The sequence below is a fragment of the Semicossyphus pulcher genome, unplaced genomic scaffold, assembly GCF_022749685.1.
Source record: "Semicossyphus pulcher isolate SPU_LCO1_2020_fin unplaced genomic scaffold, fSemPul1.0.p SCAF_2, whole genome shotgun sequence".
Classification (NCBI taxonomy): Eukaryota; Metazoa; Chordata; class Actinopteri; order Labriformes; family Labridae; genus Semicossyphus; species Semicossyphus pulcher.
The window spans coordinates 36,294,552-36,316,322 of NW_027211693.1; the positions used below are offsets into that span (position 1 = coordinate 36,294,552).

General features: G+C 40.5%; 1 protein-coding gene across 2 annotated transcripts in view; it reads left to right on the plus strand.

Moving 5' to 3' along the window:
- rnf103 (ring finger protein 103) overlaps positions 1-21,533 on the plus strand; it is a 32,257-nt gene extending 10,724 nt beyond the window's left edge. Inside the window, exons 2-7 of one of the 2 annotated variants that reach the window (XM_069669541.1) lie at positions 3,770-3,918; positions 7,156-7,271; positions 10,067-10,489; positions 10,576-10,708; positions 10,787-10,873; positions 19,467-21,533. In XM_069669541.1, the coding sequence (XP_069525642.1) occupies positions 3,770-3,918; positions 7,156-7,271; positions 10,067-10,489; positions 10,576-10,708; positions 10,787-10,873; positions 19,467-20,405 (1,847 nt within the window). In that variant the 3' untranslated portion in view covers positions 20,406-21,533. Of the gene's footprint in view, positions 1-3,769; positions 3,919-7,155; positions 7,272-10,066; positions 10,490-10,575; positions 10,874-19,466 lie in introns of both variants that reach the window. The other variant, XM_069669540.1, reaches the window with a different exon arrangement.
- The last annotated feature ends 238 nt before the right edge of the window (positions 21,534-21,771 follow it).

Genomic DNA, 21,771 nt, shown 5'->3' on the forward strand with positions numbered 1-21,771 from the left:
GGATGCCAGGCTGATGCCATCTAGGGCAGTTATATCATTAGAGAAAGAATCTCTAAAGTGTTTTTTGTGCCGAGCACAATAACTCCAGATCTTTATGTCCTTTAGGCGTGCTTCTAGTTTAGATAGCTGATTGGTTTCGTCTGGCTTCATAGATGAGTATAAATGAGTATCATCTGCATAACAATGAAAATTAATGGAGTGTTTTCTCATGATATCACCAAGAGGAAGCATATATAAGCTAAAAAGAATCGGTCAGAGCACAGAACCTTGTGGAACTCCATGACTAACTTTGGTGTGGTGAGGACACATCATGAACATTAACAAACTGAGATCGATCTGATAAATAAGATTTAAACCAACTTAATGCAGATCCTGTAATGCCAATTAAATGTTCTAGTCTCTGTAACAGGATGTGATGGTCTATCGTGTCGAAAGCGGCACTAAGATCTAACAGGACGAGTACAGAGAGAAGTCCTCTGTCTGAAGCAGTAAATAGATCATTTGAAACTCGCACAAGTGCTGTCTCAGTGCTATGGTGGACTCTAAATCCTGACTGAAAGTCCTCAAATAAACTGTTGTTATGAAGAAAGTCACATAATTGATTAGCGACTGCTTTCTCAAGGATCTTTGAGATAAAAGGAAGGTTAGATATAGGTCTATAGTTAGCTAAGGTGCCTGAATCAAGGGTAAGCTTTTTAAGAAGTGGCTTAATTATAGCTAGTTTAAAAGACTGGGGTACATAGCCCGTCGATAAAGACATATTGATCATATCTAGTAAAGAAGTGCTAATTGAGGGAAAGACTTCCTTAAACAGCTTGGTTGGAATCGGGTCTAAAAGACAGGTTGATGGTTTATAAAAAGATATCAGAGAATTTAGCTCAGGAAGGTCAATTGGAGAAAAACAGTCAAGGTAAACATCAGGTTTTTGAGCAGTTTCCAAAGATATATCTGCACCAGTTAACGGCAGGAGGTTACAAATTTTGTCTCTAATCTTTAGGATTTTGTCATTAAATGAAATCGTCACTGCTGAGGCCTATAGGAATACTTGGCTCAGTGGAGCTGTGACTCTCTGTCAGTCTGGCTACAGTGCTGAAAAGGTACCTGGGATTGTTTTTATGTTCTTCTGTGAAAGAGGAGTAGTAGACTCCTCGAGCATGCCGTAGGGCCTTCCTGTATTTATTAAGACTATTTTGCCAGAGTAAACGAGACTCTTCTGTTTTGGTGGATCGCCACATTCTTTCAAATTTACGCGACATTTGCTTCAAGTTATGAGTTCCTGAGTCATACCATGGAGCTAGCCTCTGTCGTTTAATAATCTTCTTTTTTAAGGGGGCAATCGAACCTAGAGTACTTCTCAGCAAACCTGCAGTACTATCTGCAGTACAAACTGATCAAGCTGAGAGGGACTAACATTAGCATAAGAGCTTTCTGTAGTAAACAGATGTGGTAAAGAATTAAAAGCAGCTGGAATTGTTTCCTTAAATTTAGCTACAGTCCTATCAGACAAACATCTTGTGAGTACATTTTTGTTAACTGGAGAGTAGTCAGTTAATAGGACATCGATTTACTGATTACTAAATAGTGATCTGATAAAAGAGGATTTTGTGATAATTACAGCAGATTAATCGATTTAGCTCGAGCTCTAGCAACAGCTACAAACAGCACAGGACAACACTGTAGCAGCGAGAAAACAGGAAATGATGCAATACGCTCACCTGACACAATACGCTCACACCGCTCTTGTTACATAAAAAGGGGGGTGGGTTATGTCTGCCTAACTTGAGGCAGTATTTTTATGCAGCTCAAATGACATTCCTGGTCGGTGCATGTTGCCCTTTTTACCAGGCAAGATGGAAGGACATAGAAATTAATATTGAATCTTCCCTACTTCAAACATCAAAATAAGTGAGGAGGGCAATCCAGTTGTAGATATTTTGGTAGAAGCATACAGAGAGAATAAAAAGAAAACTACTAGATACTGCTCATTGCCTCTAAAATATATATACAAAATGGAAAAAATGACTTTTTCTCTAAGACTTAAAGGAGTATCCTTTAATAAAAAGTGGGAGAAATGGACGGACTTTGTCTCTAAGGAGCATGACGCTATCTTCTTGTGACTCTATTGAACATTAATGGACTTCAACTGGAAATGTATTATCTTCAAACTTGATGTGCCCCAACTATGTTTTACTTCTTGTTTTTGTCTTTGTTCTGTCATGGAGTTTTTTTCTTTATAAATTTAAAATTTGACTAAATAAAGAGTATTAAAAAAAGAAGTTGTTCCAGATGGGAGTGTGTTTGGTGGGTGAGAATGTGGTGTTAGCTATTTGGTGAAATTTCCACCAGGCTGTCAGAGCTGTAGCTATGGTAGGGTTTTTTGTAAACATGGGTGGTGTGTGATGGAGCGGCTTATGAATGGTACATCTGAAATATGGATTTCTTTACACATTGTTTGTTCTACATCTATCCAGAAGTTGTCAGATTGATTAGGGTTGGAGTTGATTAGCAATGAAATAATGGAGAAAGTTAGGAGCTTCCAGACCTCCTTGGGTTTTGGATTTTTTTCTAGTGGCTAGTTTGATTCGGGGTGTCTCGTTTTTCCAGTAGAATTTCGTAGTGATGGAGTCTAAGTATTTGAACCAGGAGGTTGGTGGTTTAGTCGGAATTATTGAACTACAGGTAGTTTATCATGGGTAGTATCGTCATTTTAATTGTAGCAATTCTGCCTATAAGGAATATTGCTAGATTCATCCAACGTTGCAGGTTGTCCTCTATTGTTTTGAGTATCGTCTGATTTTATGACATATATTCATGACAGATATTCATCGAGCTTTACTGATGTACATCTACAACAGAGACTGATCACAGCACTGAAGCCTTGTACCTGTTGTACTTATAAGATATGAAATTAAACTTTAAACCGCTTTAAACTGTGATTTTATATATATTTTTATTTACTCTATAAGTCTGTTTGATACAACTGAGAGAATAAGTCTGTTATAAATACATGTAATGTAACACACAGGTGATATTATAGTCAGTATGTGGTGCTCTAATGATAGAGCAGTGATATTATAGTCAGTATGTGGTGCTGATGATGGAGCAGTGATATTATAGTCAGTATGTGGTGCTGATGATGGAGCAGTAATATTACAGACTTCAGTTGTCCTTCCTGCATCCGGCAGCTGCAGGTCAGTGGATTTCCAGCTGGATTAACTTTTTCTTTCTAAAATCAGAGTTTCTCTGAGTTTGTAAAATATGCCGATCAGCTGATTATTGCACAGACCGGTACCAGGCGAAATCTCTTTTTCACACCTTTACCTGCAAAACTTGCAGGACTTAGTGGTATTTGTGATTATTGATCAGTAAAATAAAACTTCATTTAAAGTCATCTTATTGGGGTGCTGGTTTAGCTCAGTCGGTAGAGCAGGTGTCCCATATACCGTGGCTACAGTCCTCACTGTAACTTTTATGCACTGATCGCAGGTTCGACTTCCTGTCTGCCGATCATTTGGTGCATTTCATCCGCCTCTCTCTACTACCCACATTTCTTGTCTATCTAAAAAATAAGCCAAAAAGTAATCTTTAAAAAGAAAAATGAAGTGATCTTATTAAGTATTTAGTTCTAAATACTTCAGTGGTCTCAGTGAGACCAATGGAAAGTTTCTCTAATGAAGGATGACTATAGTTTGTGTTTGTTATAATCAGGGTTTGTATAATTTGTCTTCTTTACTTTACATTGATGACCCTCTGGCCCTGCCCCCCTCAGGTGAGCTGACTCATGGCGAGCTGTACTCGGCAATGAGGAAGGAGACGGAGCAGACGGAGGCCGGAGACTTGAGCAGCACAAACTTCAGCGGAGAGATGCACTTCTACGAGTTAGTGGAGGACACAAAAGACGGGATCTGGCTCGTCCAGGTAAAAACACCTATAACAGCAGTTAACCACAGGTCTGAAAAATACTCGTGGTGGTAGCTGGCGTACAGTGGTGGATAACATGCCTTAAAAGCCATACTTGAGTAAAAGTACAGATATTGTTGGAATTTGGTAGGAGCAATTTGGTTATTAATAAGAAATATTATTAATAATAATTATGATTATTAATATGAATAAAAGACTATCAGTCGGGATGATGGGGGCACCACCCTGGGATCAGGGAATAATAACCAAAAAGAAGAAAAATCTGTCTCAATATTACACATAATCAATATTTTCAATTAATAGTGGAATGTATGAATCTGAGCATTGACCTTCGCAACCAGCCATAATCACAATGTAAATACACAATTAATCAAAAAAATCTTCTCTTTTAATTATAAATAGAATTCGTTAAACGAGCAGCACCAATCAAAATCAATGTCACTGAATCAAACAAATTACTATCAAATCTAAACTAAGAGCAGTTATTTACAAAGCACAAAGCAGACGCACACGTGTGTGTGTGTGTGTGTGTGTGTGTGTGTGAGAAAGAGAGAGAGCGAGTGAGTGGGGGTGCAGAGAGAGAGGACAAGATGGCGGCGCTCCCACAAAAGTGGTCGCTATTGTGGCCTGGCCTTATAAACTACACAAGATGGCGTGGAAAGCTAAGCTTTGTGCTCACACGATCTGTACCTTTAAGGTGTGTGTGAGTTACAATGGCGGGTGTGTGTGAGTGCATATGTGCGTATGTCAGTTAGTACAAAGGAGGAGAAAGATATCCCGGTGAGGCGAAACAAAGCAGCTCGAACTAGCCGCAGTTCATTAACAAGTTTCAACACACTTTCTAAGCTATCTCTGCCCAGACAGAAGCCTCTTACTTGAGATCACTCTTGGTAGTGATCAGCGTGTTTTGTCCAGTGTTCAGCACGATCCTCGCCGTGATCCTCAGCGCGAACAAAGGTGGATTCGTGAGAGGATTCGGGCAGACTGTCCATGCAGGTAAAGAGGAAAACAGCCGGAGTCGACGAGCTTCTGGTGGTGGAGGAGATGTTGTCTGTGTCGGCCCTTCTGCAGGTGACGAGAGGCGGTGCAGCGATGCGTTATGTTAAGTTACTTAGAAAAAGTAGGAACTTTTAAAAACTGTCTCTGTTTAATCAGTGTGGAGGTGATTGCGTGCTGGTGCAGTTAAAATTAACTTGAACAAGAAAAATGACCTCCCACAGGACTCAAGTCGCTGTGGAAAGGCTAACGCCTCTTTGTTGGAGCCGCATGGTGAGGTCCCAACAATATCAAACCAGAAAATTAGTTTGGTAGAGGTAAAGGTCAGCTATTCTAATATTACCTGAGTAAAAGTCTCATCTTCTTTTATTATTTATTTTATCTTTTTTGTACTTAAGTATCAAAAGTATTTTTTTCATAATTGTACTTAAGTATTGAAATTAAAAGTACAAGTACATGATGTTAATAAAAAAGAAAGTGGTCAAAATTTTCAAGAGTTATTAACTTATTTCTTTACTGTAAACCACCTTCAAAGATGGATTCACTTGAAGAAAAACAAGGTCTTCACAACTTATGATCACATTTTTTGGATAATCAACTTCTATTTTGATGCTATTTATGCACTCTGGGCCCTTATTTACATTCAGAACACGTCTTCATCATGTACAATAATGGTTAGGGTTGGGGTTGGGCAGAGGGGCGGGGGACGTAGCGAGTGGTTAAGCGAGAGAGATACATGTAAAGGGTCGGCATTACCTGTTGGCAAATACGTGTGACCTTTAACAATATTTAGATTTATTCAATATTTCTATTAATTTCATGTAACATTCTCTGTAACAAATACAGGACAAACCTCTCAATTAAAAGGAGAAATCAACTGAAATGAATGTTTTAAATAGGGATGCAACGATTACAGATTTTGATGGTATGATTATAGTCTGAGGAATAATCACAGTTTCACAATTATTATGCATTAATTCATTTCACAACATTACTAATGTATAAAATCACATGGACATTCTTCGAAATGTTAATGTGTTATTAATAATATAAGATTGTCATCAAACTGTCGTCCATGCCTCTTTTAATCATCCATTTTTAATAATTAATCTGATCTTACATCCTGGCTATTGTTGTTTGTTTGTTTGTTTGTTTGAAGTTTAAGTTAAAATGATAGAAATGAATTGAGAACATGTCATGCAATGATATTATTATTGATAAATGAACTGCAATGTATTAAATCCCATGTTATAGTGCTGGAAGTCTACAAGCTCCTGATGTCATGTTAGTGTTTCACACCTGATATATTAACCTACAATGCCTAGTGTTCACTTCACACTGATGGTAGGAAGCAACAGCATTGATTAGTGACACCTTTATATTTAATTCCCTACCAAAAAATGTTTCATCGCAATATGTAACGTTAAATCACTCAGATATCATTTTGGGCCTGTAGCGCTGGGTGGTGATCCCACAGATGCTGCATCAAGTTTGATGTGTTTGACGCTTTAGCCGCAACCTTTTTTCTGTCAGGTTGTGCAGTCGGGGGATTCGTCGTGTTGAATAACTCCCTGGCCCTTCTTGGTGTACCCGAAATGCCCCCACACTGCCGAAAAACACTCCTCCGATCACAGTTAGGCAGTTTAACATCCATCAGATGTGATTATCAGATAAAGTGACCACATACAGATCACATGTTCTCCTCAGCTGAAGGCCAAGGTGAGTAAATACATAAATAGGGCCACACCTGTGAGCTAGTTCAGGCAGACACCTCAAGCTGCACTGATTTGATAATTGATATGCGTCACTTCCACAGTCGCCTGACAAACACTTCCTCCCAATTGGCAGTCTATTTAAGCTGCAAGACTTCCAATCTCTCTCTCTGCTCTGTCATTGCCATCGCTGCCCTGCACCAGTATTGCGCTCTTACTTTCAGCCCCAGCATCCACCTGCAGGCTCCGATAGGGGGTTTAGGGTTTATCTCATCACTCCTCAATTTCTGCATGTAAAATGAATCGGAGGACTGATGAGGTCGGAGCCTAGACACCAAAAACAAGCTATGTTCTGCTGTTCTGAGTTGACTGAAATTCATAAACTTCCCTCAAAGTATCTTAGCCGGAAAAATTTTAATTCATTCAAACACTGGGTCCAGTGTCTGACCTGGTCTGGTCTCTACCTGGTCTGGTCTCTGGCCAGGTCTGGTCTCTGACCTGGTCTTGTCTCCATGTGTTTCTGCAGGTCATCGCTCAGGACCGGGACGCTCTGCTCAGTCAGTCCAACTGGGGGAAGATGGTGCAGAAAGTGTCCCAGTTTGGGATCAGAACTGGAACCTTTAACTGCTCTAATGACCACAGGTGAGAATCCTTCCTCATCTTCAAGACACAGACACACACACACACAAACACACACACCAGAATAAGGTTTATTTATCTACAATCATTGGACCACTTCTTTTGGACTCCTTAAATTATGGTCTAGACACTAGAACTTTTCATCGAGACCAATATACATTGCTTATTTCAGTACTGCTCAAAAAAGGTAAACCTCCTCTAAAATGTGGCAGTTACAGACCGATATCCCTTATTACAACAGAATTTGAGCTCTTCACTAAAGTTTGAGTTTAAAGATTGGAGCCATACGTAAGTAAACTAATTCATCATGACCAAACAGGATTTCTAGTAGAAAGGCTTTTCATAGAGTTGGTTGAGGCAGTTCTTCAAGCATTTGGATTTCATAGAAATTGTATATCAATGATAAAAACCCTTTATACCAAATTTTTTTGCAGTTGTTCAAACAGATAACATCCTGTCTAAACCATTTCCCCTCCAGCATGGTACCCGTTCAAGGCTGCCCGCTTTCTCCATTACTCTTTGCTCTATCATTGGGCCCAGGAAATAAGATGAAATACCAGTATCAGTGAACTGATAAAAATAAACAATTATTTTTTATATTTTTGAAAGCATTCTTAGTTACAGCATTTTCACACCTGCCCAAAACTTTTGCACAGTACTTCATATATCTAATAAAATGGTGACACTTTTACAGTCCTTGAAATAATGTAAAAATATTGATTATTTAAAATATGTGTGTAATTGTTGATAATTGAGTCAGTACAAAATCATAACAAAGCGATCTGAGGACCCTTTTACAAACAGAGCAGGTCTGTCATCCTCTGTGTTATATTATTAACAGAGACCACCTGGAGCAGAACCAGACTCATGGAGAACACATATCTAAAGAGAGCATCCCCCGGCAGTCTAAACCTATAGCAGCATAACTGTGGGCTGGTCCCAGCCTGAGCCAGCCCTAACCATAAGCTTTATCAAAGAGGAAAGTTTTAAGTCTACTCTTAAAAGTAGAGAGGGTGTCTGCCTCCTAGACCTTGACTGGTAGATTGTTCCAGAGGAGGGAGGCCTGATAATTGAAGGCTCTACCTCCCACACTACTCTTTGAGACTTTAGGTATCACAAGCAGGCCTGCATCCTGGGATCGCAATGTTCAAGAGGGATAATATGGCACTATGAGCTCTTTAAGATATGATGGTGCTTGACCATTGAGAGCTTTGTAAGTAAGAAGATTTTAAATTCTACTCTAGATTTTACAGGAAGCCAGTGCAGAGAGGCTAATACAGGAGAGATGTGATCTCTCTTCCTAGTTCTTGTCAGCACACGTGCTGCAGCATTTTGTACCAGCTGCAGAGTTTTTAGTGACTTATTAGAGCAGCCTGATAGTAACGAGTTACAATAATCCAGCCTGGAAGTAATGAATGCATGGACTAGTTTTTCTGCATCGTGTTGAGACAAGATGTGTCTGATGTTTGTTGCGAAGCTGAAAGAAGGCTGTCCTTGATATTTGTTTTATGTGGGAGATGAAGGACATATCCTGATCAAATAGAACTCCCAGATTCCTAACAGTAGTGCTGGATGCCAGGCTGATACCATCTAGTGCAGCTATATCATTAGAGAAATAATCTCTAAGGTGTTTGGGGCCGAGCACAATAACTTCAGTTTGTCTGAATTAAGTAGCAGAAAGTTTCTAGTCATCCAGATCTTTATGTCCTTAAGGCATGCTTCTAGTTTAGATAGCTGATTGGTTTCGTCTGGCTTCATAGATAAGTATAATTGAGTATCATCTGCATAACAATGAAAATTAATGGAGTGTTTCCTCATGATATTACCCAGAGGAAGCATATATAAGGTAAAAAGAATCGGTCCGAGCACAGAACCTTGTGGAACTCCATGACTAACTTTGGTGTGCATAGAGGACACATCATGAACATTAACAAACTGAGATCGATCTGATAAATAAGATTTAAACCAACTTAATGCAGATCCTGTAATGCCAATTAAATGTTCTAGTCTCTGTAACAGGATGTGATGGTCTATCGTGTCGAAAGCGGCACTAAGATCTAACAGGACGAGTACAGAGAGAAGTCCTCTGTCCGAAGCAGTAAGTAGATCATTTGAAACTCGCACAAGTGCTGTCTCAGTGCTATGGTGGACTCTAAATCCTGACTGAAAGTCCTCAAATAAACTGTTGTTATGAAGAAAGTCACATAATTGATTAGCGACTGCTTTCTCAAGGATCTTTGAGATAAAAGGAAGGTTAGATATAGGTCTATAGTTAGTTAAGGTCTAAGGTCTTGTGTATGCTTTCTCTTTCTTTAGAAACCAACTTTTACCTAATCTGTTTGTAAACAAGTAGTTTGTGCGTTAGAGTGAGTCTGCATGAAAATAAGGGACAGATCACAAGTATTGATCCAATAAGAGACGGTTTACATTATCTTGAATTCACACATTCTCTTTTCTCTCTCTCTCTGTCTCCCTTTGCATCACTCTATCATCTGTTCATGTTTTTTATGATAGAAATGGTGAATGTGATAATTTGCTTAATGAGTGAGGAAGTGAGATCTGGTCATGTGATCACTGGACACACATTCTAACTCCAAGCGTCATTGATCCCAGCTTGTTCATGTCATGTGTGAACAGTCTGTGAGAGCTCATGTCTGGGAAACAGGCCTGTTGATGATGTCATCACTAGTTTGTGTCATCAGAACAGTCTCTGAGTATCTTATCTTTCAGCTGATTGGTCCTCCAGACAAACCCCTGTGTGTGATCCTGACCAGGTTCCTCTTTGCTCCGCCCCTCAGGTCATGTATGCGGCGCGGCTGGCAGCGCTCCACCCTCATCATGTCAGTGCCTCAAACGTCAGCGTCGAAGGGAAAAGTCATGCTCAGAGAATACGATGGTCGCCGCATTGAGACAGAACATATCTTCCGCTGGATGACCTCACATGTGTCTCAGCGAATCAAAACTCTGCGTCGGTCTGAGCAGCTGGTGGAGGAGTGGCGCTCTGACTCCGCCCACCCAGTGAAAATGTTTTTGTTCGCATGTCTGTCGCAGCCACCCGCCTTCTTCTCTGCGCTGTCCGTCAAGTTCACCGGCAGGATCGACTTCATCTTTGTTGACATCCGTCACTGGGACAACCACAGCAGCCTATCAGAGATTGGCGTGACTCAGAGCCCCGCCTACATCCTCAAGATGCCTGAGGGCATATATCGCTATGGCAACAGGTGATGATTGGGCATGAAAATAATGAACAATAATTGTTTACAGAAAGAAATACACCAGTCTCATTCCCCATTCCCTCGCCCCACAGTACAGGGGAGTTCCTGTCCCTGGTTGCCATGGATACGTTCCTGCGGTCCTTGCAGCCGGAGGTCAACGATCTGTTTGTTCTGAGTCTGGTTCTGATCAACCTGCTCGCCTGGATGGACCTCTTCATCACTCAGGTCATTTCCTGTTTTTCAGAGTCAGTGATGAACATTATTGATCAATTAATTGATGACCTGTTTGTAATTCATCGACAGGGAGCAACAGTGAAACGATTTGTGGTTCTGATTCGAACTCTTGGAACCTACAACTCCATCCTGCTTGTGTCCTGGCTTCCTGTTCTGGTAGGGAATCACTTAAGATGTTTTTAATCAATAAAAGACTCGTAACAAAGTTATTGATGAACCCTTCTTGTTGAAAAAACACAGAACCTTGACCTGATTCTTTTAACTTTAACCCTAACACATGAACTTTTAACTATTACTTACGTCTAACTTAAAGGCCCTGGAAACTCGGCCTGAAATAGCAAAAATGCATATCTGATATCAGAGTTGAGTGTGTCATAAAGCATCCACAAAAATCTGAGTGAAAATAAATGTTCAGAACCACTAGAAAATCTTGAAAAATAGCTCATTAGGCTGTTCAGACCATTTCTCAGGACTGTGTAGGCTTGGCCGATCCCATGTTGATTGGCACCTGCCGGGGTCCGCCTGTCCCCGTTCTCATGGCAACTGTCAACACAACAATGGCGCATGGGAAAGCAGTGTTTCCTCTAGGACTTTCAGCAGCAGGGTAGAGAGTTTGTTGTAACACCCAGGTATTAATTAATTACAGGCTTTGTAATCAATTAATTTCAATTAATCTCATACATCAATAATTTCTGTGAGAAGCACATCACATGTAGACTGACCCTCTTTCTAGATGGTTATTTGGTTATTTCTTACTTCCACACTTTAATTGTTCTCTCTTCTTCACCTCATTAAGTTTTAATTTACAAACTACTTTAATCTGATCACTTTGCTTCAGTCCCCCCTAACACACCTGCAGCTGTGCTCTCTGCACCACTACTGGCCCCGCCCCCTCTTTCTGTCTGTCTCTCTGTCTGCTGTGTTGACTGTCTTCATCAGCAGTCTGTCATTAAGTCACAAGAGTTACATATTTTCTCTCGCAATTCAGTTCTCACAACACGTGAGCCGCATGTGCACGAGGGATGTTATTAATGACGTAGCGATCAAAACGATCGATTGTTACCAAATGACATCATCTTTTATATATATTTATTTTTTCAGTATGATATTGTGCAGCTCGCTGGAGGGAGATCACCAGGGAGCTGAGAGTTTGATACTGAGCGCACAGCTGATAGAGGCACGTGGATTGTTTACACTGCATGTTAGAACTGCACATGTATGCCAATGTCAGCGATGCGGAGCAGACCCTCTTTTGCCGTTAGAAGTAATCTGGTTCCGCTGTTTATTTGGTTGCCAAGACTTCACGAGTTCACTGTTTCAGTGCTCTTCCTCAATGAGAAGAGGATCGATGATCGTTGATTTGAAGCGAAAATCTCCAAAGAGTCGTTTAATTACAACTTCTGAAGCAGCGGCTGCAACAATTCACTAAATGTATGTGGTGGAAACACTGCTGCTTCTCGAAGTCCGCTGCATTTACAAAATAAAAGAATGACACGTTGTCATCTCAAATGGTGGATGTGCACCGGGGACAGCACACACAGTCATGATGGGAAAAAGGTGATCGTTGGGTAACTGCAGCAGGTATGTGCAGAGAAGTTCAGGGTATGTGGACAGGAGTTAGCTCAGACTCAGAGAGGAAGATTGATTGCAAGCCGAGAAGTGTTATTGCACCTGTGAGGGTGGGACAACTGCGGTTGATTGGTTCACAGAAATTTATGACGTTATAAATATCATACATAACCACGCCTAATTTAACCCCAGCGTCAGGGAAGTAACAAAGAAGGAATGGCAATAACTCGAGTTTGGATTAAAACTAATTTCTAAAACTTTTAAGATGCTTACTAGGATGTACATAAGACCATACATTACACCATTAGAAGGATTTTGTGGATTTGGGTTTACAGGGGCTTTAACTTTTTCTACTAATTATGATGGCATCATTGGAACACAGTATTCGTCAAAGCTAAATAACAGAATTTCTTTTTTTATTTAACCTTTATTTAACCATTTAGCCTCTGAGTCTTCACAAGTTTCTCCACTTGCGGCTTGAAAGTATTTATACATGTGAACCACCTCTATTTCATTTCCTTCCAGTGTGGACACTGAGGGAATCATTTGTGGCCACTTCCTAGAATTTGAAAACAACATTAGCTTAGTCTTGTCTGCATTAAGAACAAGCTTCAGGTGAAGTAATGTGTGCTGGACAGCTTTTTGCAAGGATTCAATAGCCTGAACAAGAGTTGATCGACAAAAGTAAATAACTGTCATCAGCATAAAAATGCAAATAAGCATCTGACACATTTAGACCCAGATCATTGATATAAATAATGAATAAAAGGGAACCTAATACTGAACCCTGCGGCAAACCCCTTGTGGACAGTAACAAATTCAGAACACAGACCATCATAATTAGTCCTATTACTGAGATTATTTGTAAACCAAGCGACTGCATGCTCCGAGAGTCCCGAATGAAGGAGTCTAAGCTTTAAAATATCATGGTCAACAGTGTCAAACGCTTTTTTTTCTGAAGCCTGATTGATACTTGGATCAGATGACATTGGTATATAAAAACTCCTTTACTTGCTCACTTACAAGAGTTTCAAGAATTTTGGCCAGCACTGATAGATTAGATATTGGTCTGTAATTAGTTAAAATTGCTGGGTCACCCCCTTTTAAAAAGGGAGAATAAAAGCTGATTTCCATACAGAGGGAATTTAATTTTTTTCCACTTTGAGGTTAAAAAGGATTGTAATAGGCTCTGCTATGAAATCAGCTGCCAGTTCCAAAAAGTAAGGATCTATTAAATCAGGTCCAGAAGATTTTCTATGATCTAAAGCTTTAAGGGCTTTATGAACTTCCTGAACTAAGAAAAGTACAAAATTGAAAGGCTCACCAGTGTACATTGGGAGGTCTGTGAAGGGTTTCACAGAGACAGCTCCCACTGAGTCAAACAAAGAGATATAAAATAACAAAGATATAAAATGCTTATTAAAACAATTAAATACCTCCATTCTATCATAGACAGGAGCAGAATCCTTTGAGAGCTTTTACTCACAGGAAGAGAACCTTCCAGAACTTCTGCGGATTTTTAAGGTTCTCGGTGGTGACAGACAAATAGTATTCTGATTTGGCTTTCTTAATAAAAGAAGAGCATTTATTTCTTAGTAGTCTGAAAACAAACCAATCAGTGTTAGAGCTTGCCTTTGCCCAAGCCAGGTTACGCTCATGAATAGTATCTGCCAGCTCTGGGGAGAACCAGGGGTTTTCACGCATCTTTACCCTGTATCTCCTTAAGAGGGCATGTTTATTTACAATTTGCATATAACTTTCCCTAAAGTATTTCCAAGATATCTCTACATCAGGGATCAGTCCTATTTTCTTCCAATCAGTATTAAACACTTTGATGAACAAGCCTATCATCACGATTTGTCTAAGATTCCTCCTATAAATAATATGAGCTTTAGATTTGGGTACCTTAGTGTTTCTAATAGCAGCAACAACACAGTGGTCACTTAAGTCATTGCAGAAGACACCCAGAGATGAGAATTTATGAGGAACATTAATCAAAATCAAATCAAGGTGGCCTTCTCAGGGCTTTTAAGGTTTGGCCAGGTGGGTAAATTGACCAACTGGGTAAGAATCACAGAAAGATTTAAAATCATCAGAAACTGATTAAGCCAGTCCCATTTCAGATCACCAGCTAAAACTAGTTCACTATAATTCAGTCTGAACAAAAGATGCTTTAAAGATTGTAGTGCTTCCTTGGAGGCAGATGGAGGCCTGTAGCACCCAACAGTTATACAAAGGCCCTGAACGATTTCCACATAAAGTGCCAAACATTCCAGCTGTTTGTAGATGGATTCAAACAGAACAATCGAGGCATCAAATCTAACCTAAGTAGCAACACCTCCACCTTTCTTAGGTCTGTCGGTACGATAAACATTGTATCCATTCATGTTCATATCAACATCAGCAATAGATTTAGTCAGCCATGTTTCAGAAATAACAACAATATCTTCATCTGTTGATTTAACCCAAATCCTGACCAGGTCCATCTTGGATAATAAGCTGCGCACATTTAGATGAACAATTTTAAGACCAGACAAAGATTTAAAATCAGATGGTGTTTGGATGCACTGCAACTCAGGACCAGGGTTAGGTTCCACATTACCAGATAAGTGTAATAATAAGACGATCAACAATCTCTGCCTCGTAACATTACAAGTTGAAACAGACATTTGATATGTTGAAACCAAGCAAGATCTCGTGAAGTAAGTATACAAAGCTAGAAGGCTTTGAAGTTGAGGTAAATCTCTGGGCAGGTCGGATGATAAGTTCATGTCCTGTGCTGAATGAATTGGAGGTTGCACAGGTTGTACAGCAGCCATAGCCAAGGGGCATCCATGAGCAGTGTCCCGCAGGCTAAACACATTGTTTGACGTACTCACCCAGGAACGATCGCTTGCCCCCAAGTCCCACTCAGTTTGTAAACATAATAATAAAATCATGAGAAATGCCATTGTCCACAACTCTCAGCACTTATTACGTAGATTGAAAAGATATCAGCACGCTGCACTGGCCTCAGAATGGTGAAGAAGGCTTCAACAGACAGCACAGGCCCCAGCACATGGCAGATGGCCTCAGCACGCAGCCAAATCCAAAAATGTCCAGTGTAGCTGAGCGGCTGCCGCAACTCCAGGCTAGAAACAAACCACGCTGCAGCAGGTGATAGGTCCCTGTGCTGCCGACTTGCCGTATATCCTGTTATCGTGCCGCTCTCACAGTTCTAGGCTGTAGGCGAGCCACACTGCAGCCGATCCTCGGGTCTCCAGTTAGCCACAACAAGAGGACAGGCCTCAGAGCAGATGGAGCAGGCCACAAAAGCAGCTCACAAAAAAATAACAGGGTAAACAGGCCACAGTCCCAAAAACTTGCAAAATACTTAAAGTAAATTAGCAGACAGCAACATAAAAACCTTTTTCAAGAATGAAAATGGCACTAAAATCCATTTAAATCCGTTTAAAACACACAAACAATAAACAGACAAAAGGACATGCTGCCATAACAATATAGTATATAAAAAAAAGTATATAAAATCAGAATCAGAAGTACTTTATTAAGTACGGGGGGGGGGGGGGAATTCAGGCCTTACAGTTGCTCTGACACAGATAGCAGAGAGATATATATGGCATAAAATAGAAGTAAGAAAAAATGTCAAATATGTGCATTATACACTCACCGGCCACTACATTAGGTACACCTGAAAAATCTAATGCAGCGGTCCCCAAACGGCGGACCGCGAGCCGGATCCGGACCCAACTGCCGTGGTCTCTGGACCCGGACCTATTTACAGTTTTGACAAGCGCATTTATTTTACCTGCGCAGCTTTTTTGTCTTTGCGGTAGTGATATGGGGGTCCAGGAATCTCGCAGACCAATGAATTCGTCGTAAATCATTACACTTGACGCTGCTCAGCCAATCAAATCTGTCACTCAGATCACGACTGACCCAGTGGGTGTGTGAGAATACAGATACAGACTGAAGAGCCAGCTGACAAGAGAGTTATAGAGACACAGTGGGAGAAAATTAGTGAGTTAGGGAAAAGTAGACATGGCGTGCTCTAAAATGAGAGCAGCAGAGAAAACCGAGCTTTTAAGACTGGACATACTTATACCTGCTCCGTCACAGTGGCGATTATTAAACGTGACAATGTCTGACACTGTCACTCCGTTTGTCTCTGTTAACAGAGACTCCAGGCTGCAGTTTAGTTCAAACACTTTATTGAAACCTGAGATTTACACAGAGCTACATCAGGCTTCATCATCATGACTAGTTTTCCTCTTATTTCCGCAGTTCTGTTCTTATATGTACCAGTATGCGCCCTCTCTCTCTCTCTCCCCCTCGCTCTCGCTCTCTCCAGCAGTCCGTCAGTGTACAGTGCGTTTAAATGTTATTTATTTCATAGTTATCGTCTGTTTTAAAACTCACCATGAGAAAAAGTCTAACTGCAGCTGCTTTTCAGCAACACATAAAATAAAATTTGCCTAAAATAAAATATAAAGTTAATCCCCTTATTATGGTCAAATCTTGATCATTCTTTCAGGAGGCAGAGAGATAGCAGCTTAAGTAAAGAGGTAAAGCTGTCTCTCTCTTTCATTTGATTTCTGCATGGACAACATTATACTACCAGTAGTACCAGACATTATATTATTTGTTTTCATTTACAAATAAAGACACTTCCATCACAAACTGGGGCATAAAATAAACCAAAAATACAGGAAATAAAGGTTTTGACACTCAAAATGTCCTTACCAATATTGAAGTATTCATGATTATTATTGTTAAATTATGACAGCTCTGTGTAAAAGTTATAATAAGCATTGTTGTAAAAAACTATTTAGCCTAATTGTATTTTCTTTATTTGATTTGATAGATGTTCAAAATGTATAAATGTATGGTACTGAATCATAACGCAGGTCAGACTTTATGATGTTCTGGACCTTTGCTTCAGAAAATATTCTCTAACTGGACCTCTTTCAAGTTTAATTGAGTACCCCTGATCTAATGTATTCCAATACACCAGCTCAGCCATAACATTTGCTTTTATGTTGCCTGTCATGTACAGGCTTTTTTCTAAGCTTTCATAGAGTTGTTAATTCAATGATATGTTAGCATGAAGGTCATAACTGGTTTTGGGGCTGTACTGAGCTGCATTAAATTCAGAGGTGTTTCTAATATTCTGGCCCCCTCATGTATGTAAATAGGGAGGACAAAAGATTAGAGACACATCTCAGTATTATTAAGTTCGGTACAACAGCACCTTTAACTGTGGCCTCAGTAATAAACATCATTGAATTTACACACTTCCGATTCTCAACAAAACAAAAGTCAACAAAAACTAAACTTCATACAAGCAGAATCCATGGCAGTGCTGTTGTATTGAACTGCATTACATTTTTCAGGTGTACCTAATGAAGTGGCCGGTGAGTGTATATACCATGAATAAGAGATAAAGATTAAATGCTGAGAAGTGGATCCATGGTGATTTAAATATGAATGCCAGAATTAAATATAATTAAATACATTACATAGTAAATGAACAAACGGTGACATTAGTTACAAAAAGGGAGGTTTACGAACGACCAACAGCTGTTTTTAGAACGTTTACAGAAAAGCAGTAAAGTCCTTATTTAGACCGGGGTGTTTTGTAGCACTGTAATTTGTAAATCTAAAATGCTTCCCGTTGGTTTAGTTTCTTTTGTCTGTCACATTTTCATGTGGAGGACGGATGTGGTCATTGCCAAAAACTTGTAATGCCTTTGTGTTCTGCTAGTCTGTCCTGCAAATGTCTTTTTGTACTGTATGTAGTGACAAATACCAGTCTCTCTTTTGTTTGTTTGTGAGCCTTTCTTTGTAGTAAAGTATGTCTGTACAGGTGTTTGGCTCTGGTGTATGCTTTCTGTAGGGTAGTATTTTTATTGCCCTGTTCCTAAAAGCGTGACACCATTTCCTCGATTTGGCCTCAAACTCCTTTTCCTGGTCACAAATTATCCTCACTCGTTGGAACTGACCATTAGGTACATTCTCTTTGAGCCACTTGGGATGGATGCTCCTGGTATATACAGTAGTATGGTGTTTCTGTCTGGTTTCCTAAATATAGATGGATGTTAAGTCCCTTGGCTGTCCTTAGAGATCATAAGATCAAAAAAATGTATGCTCTCCTTACTGTAATCTAGAGACAGCTCGATGTTAGGGTGAATAACGTTCAAAAAACCATGGAAAGCTTGTAGCTCTGCCTCTGACCCAGACCAAAATAAACAGACATCATCATTATACCGTAGATAATGTGCTAAAGAAAACTATTCGTTTCATTGATAAACACGAAGTCTTCTTACTATTTACCCAGGTACAGACCTGCATAAGAAGGACTATAGCAAGCCCCCACAGCACATCCTTTGGTCTGTTTAAATACTTTGTCCTGAAAAATGGAAATGTTGTCCATTCTGTCAGTGACGATAAGAAATTATTGGATGGCTTTTACTTGGTGAAAATGAATTGTGATGAGTAAGTGCTGCTAGGCCCTGTTTGTGTGCTATGGTTGTGTACAATGATTCAACATCCAACATTTTCAGTAGTGTCCTGAACATTCATTGGAAGTGAAGGTGGAAATGGTTGTATAAAATAGTCAGTATACTTTGACACTGGTTCAGTAAGGCTGTCATTGCCTGACATCACAGGTCTAACTGGGGGATTAACCACACATTAATGTACTTTCGGAAGCATGTAGAAAGACGCTATATGAATCTTAGTTCAGCTTCTGAATCATTTTCCTTTGCTTCACAAGCATATCTCTTTGTTCTACTTTGAGTTCCTCAAAGCCTCAGTTGGATTATGTGTCAAAGGTTGGTAAAACTCGGTGTCATTTAGTTAACGCGGAGCCACTTTGACATCCATGTCCTTACCCCAATCCACAATAGCACCACCTTTGTCTGCTGTCTTAGTTACAATTTCATCATGGGCCCATGCCAATACAATAACGGCATTTTAATTGTTTAAAGAGAGTGCCTTGGAGTTTTCTTCTTTTTTTTGGCTACATGTATCCCTTTCCAAAGAGCACCTCAAGCTTACTCAATTTGAGTCCAGGATGCACTCCTTCCCTGAGGTTGTTTTTTTTTTTTTTGTCATTACTACTAACTGTTGGGTTGAATTGATAAATATTGATTTCTAATCACTGATTGATGGCCCCCAGGCTCTGCTGCAGCTGCCCTACCTGGACGCTCTGTACGGCTATAGTCTGAAGCTGCTCCGCTACGCTGACACCACATCGCTGGCCAGTCTGGTGAGAGCAGACTGGACCTTTTACTCGTCCCACCCAGCTCTCTTCCTGTCCACATACCTCGCCCATGGCCTGCTGGTTGACTACTTCGAGAAGAAACGCCGCTGTGGCATCAGAAGTCAGGAAGACAGCACCACCAATCTGGAGTGGCTAGCCAGTCTGTGGGACTGGTACACCTCCTACCTGCTCCACCCGATTGCCTCGCTGCAGCAGGTCCCCTCCGACCACTCAGACTGGGAAGAGGATCCAAACTTTTTATTGGAGCGTCTGGCGTTTCCTGATCTTTGGCTCCACCCATTAGTAAACATGGACTACATTAAAGGCCTGCCCACCTGGAGGTTCAGAGCTCAGAGCAAGGCAGAGGGGGGGGGGTCTGATGAAGAGCTGGATAAAGAGACTGATGCTTCACGTTCAGACTCAGAGAGCAGCGAGCAGACAGATGAATCACATGACAGAGGTCCCAGTAGACCTCCACACAGCAGTAGGATCCTCCGGAGATCGTCATCAGCCGAGGACAGCAACACACACACTGACCCTGCAGCATCATGCTATCGTTATGGAAACAGAGACTCACCATCCGCTGATAGGCTGCTGGAGCAACAGCCCTGTGATTGGTCGGTGTGGCCATGTGACGTGCTGCACTGCTCAGAGTGTGTGGTGTGTCTGGAGAACTTTGTGAACCAGGAGCTGCTGATGGGTCTGCCCTGTGGCCACGCCTTTCACCAGCAGTGCATCATGGTCTGGCTAGCATCGGGCCGACACTGCTGCCCTGTGTGTCGCTGGCCGAGTTACAAGAAGAGACAGCAGAGGGCAGCACGGAGCAGTTCAGATGAACACTCTCTTCAGGACTGATGAAACTGAATCTTCTTCCTCTCTGTTCTCACTGTTAAGTGACTCTGAACCTGTTTAGTCTTGACTCTTAGCCTGTTAGCATCACAGCTAGCTTAGCACAGATCAGCTCAGCTGAAAAGACCTGCAGGACTGATTAAACTGAATCTTCTTCCCTTTGTGTCTCCTCTTTACTGTCACTGTTTCTTGACTCTGAATCTGTCTGTGAACTGAGTCAAAAATCATTACAACCTGCTCAGCACCAACTCACTGAGCAATGACTCTGTTAGCATTAAAGCTAGCCTAGCACCTGTTACCTTTACAGCCTGCTCAAGGGGACAAGGGGGGAATAAATGTGGTGCTATTCAGTAGGTGTGATGAACGTGATGTCGTTGTGTCCGTATGGAAGCCCAGTCACCATTGGTTCCTGTAGAGAGTAAAAACCTGATCACACAGAAATTAAGTCAAAGTGAACTTCTTAGTGCAATAAAAACCTGTTTGTAGTTCTGATTTTTTTTTTCCAGAACTGAGAGACTGTTCAGAAAAATCAGAGTATCTGAGTTTGTCCCATGCTGCTGTGAAATGAAGGACAACAAGCTAACTGCATCACACTTACTATATCAAGCTAACTACATTAACCTACTTTATCAAGCCTACAACATTAAGCTAAATACATCAAGCTAACTACATCCAGCTAACTATGTGAAGCTTACTGCTTAAAACTTAAATGCATCAAGCTAAATATGCCAAGCTAATTGCATCAAACAAATTACACAAGCTAACTCTGTCAGGCTAACTGCATCAAGCTAACTGTGTCAAGCTAACTGCATCAGTGAACTGCATCATTTTAATAACATCAAGCATAACTGCATTAAGCTAACACATCTCTTTTATTACATCAAGCTAACTATATGAGGCTAACTACATGTATCACATATACACATTGCTCCATCCTGTATCACTGACGGTGATTGGTGACATGTCTGTGTATTGTATTCAGATCTTAATCTTTCTCTGTTGAGCCCTCTGATGTATCAGTCAGCACAACATGATCAATATGATTGAAATGAATTAATTCTAAAGATATGAAAAGAAAACTCAGCAGAATGTTTGATTATGTATTTTGATCAAGAGAGAATTTGTTTAAACCAAGTTTCCTGCTGTTCATTCGTTTCTTTTTTTTAAATGAGCTGTACGTTTTCACTATGGACACAAACATACAGTTGTTATAAGCTTTGTTTTTAGATGATTATACAAAGAACAGTTCACTGCTCACAGTGTAGATAGAGAATACAATGAGCCATGTGACATATGCAGCAGTGTGTGTTCTGTATCACGTTTACACATTTAACTAACCTGCTGCTTCTGACCAGTTTGAAGAGCACTAAAC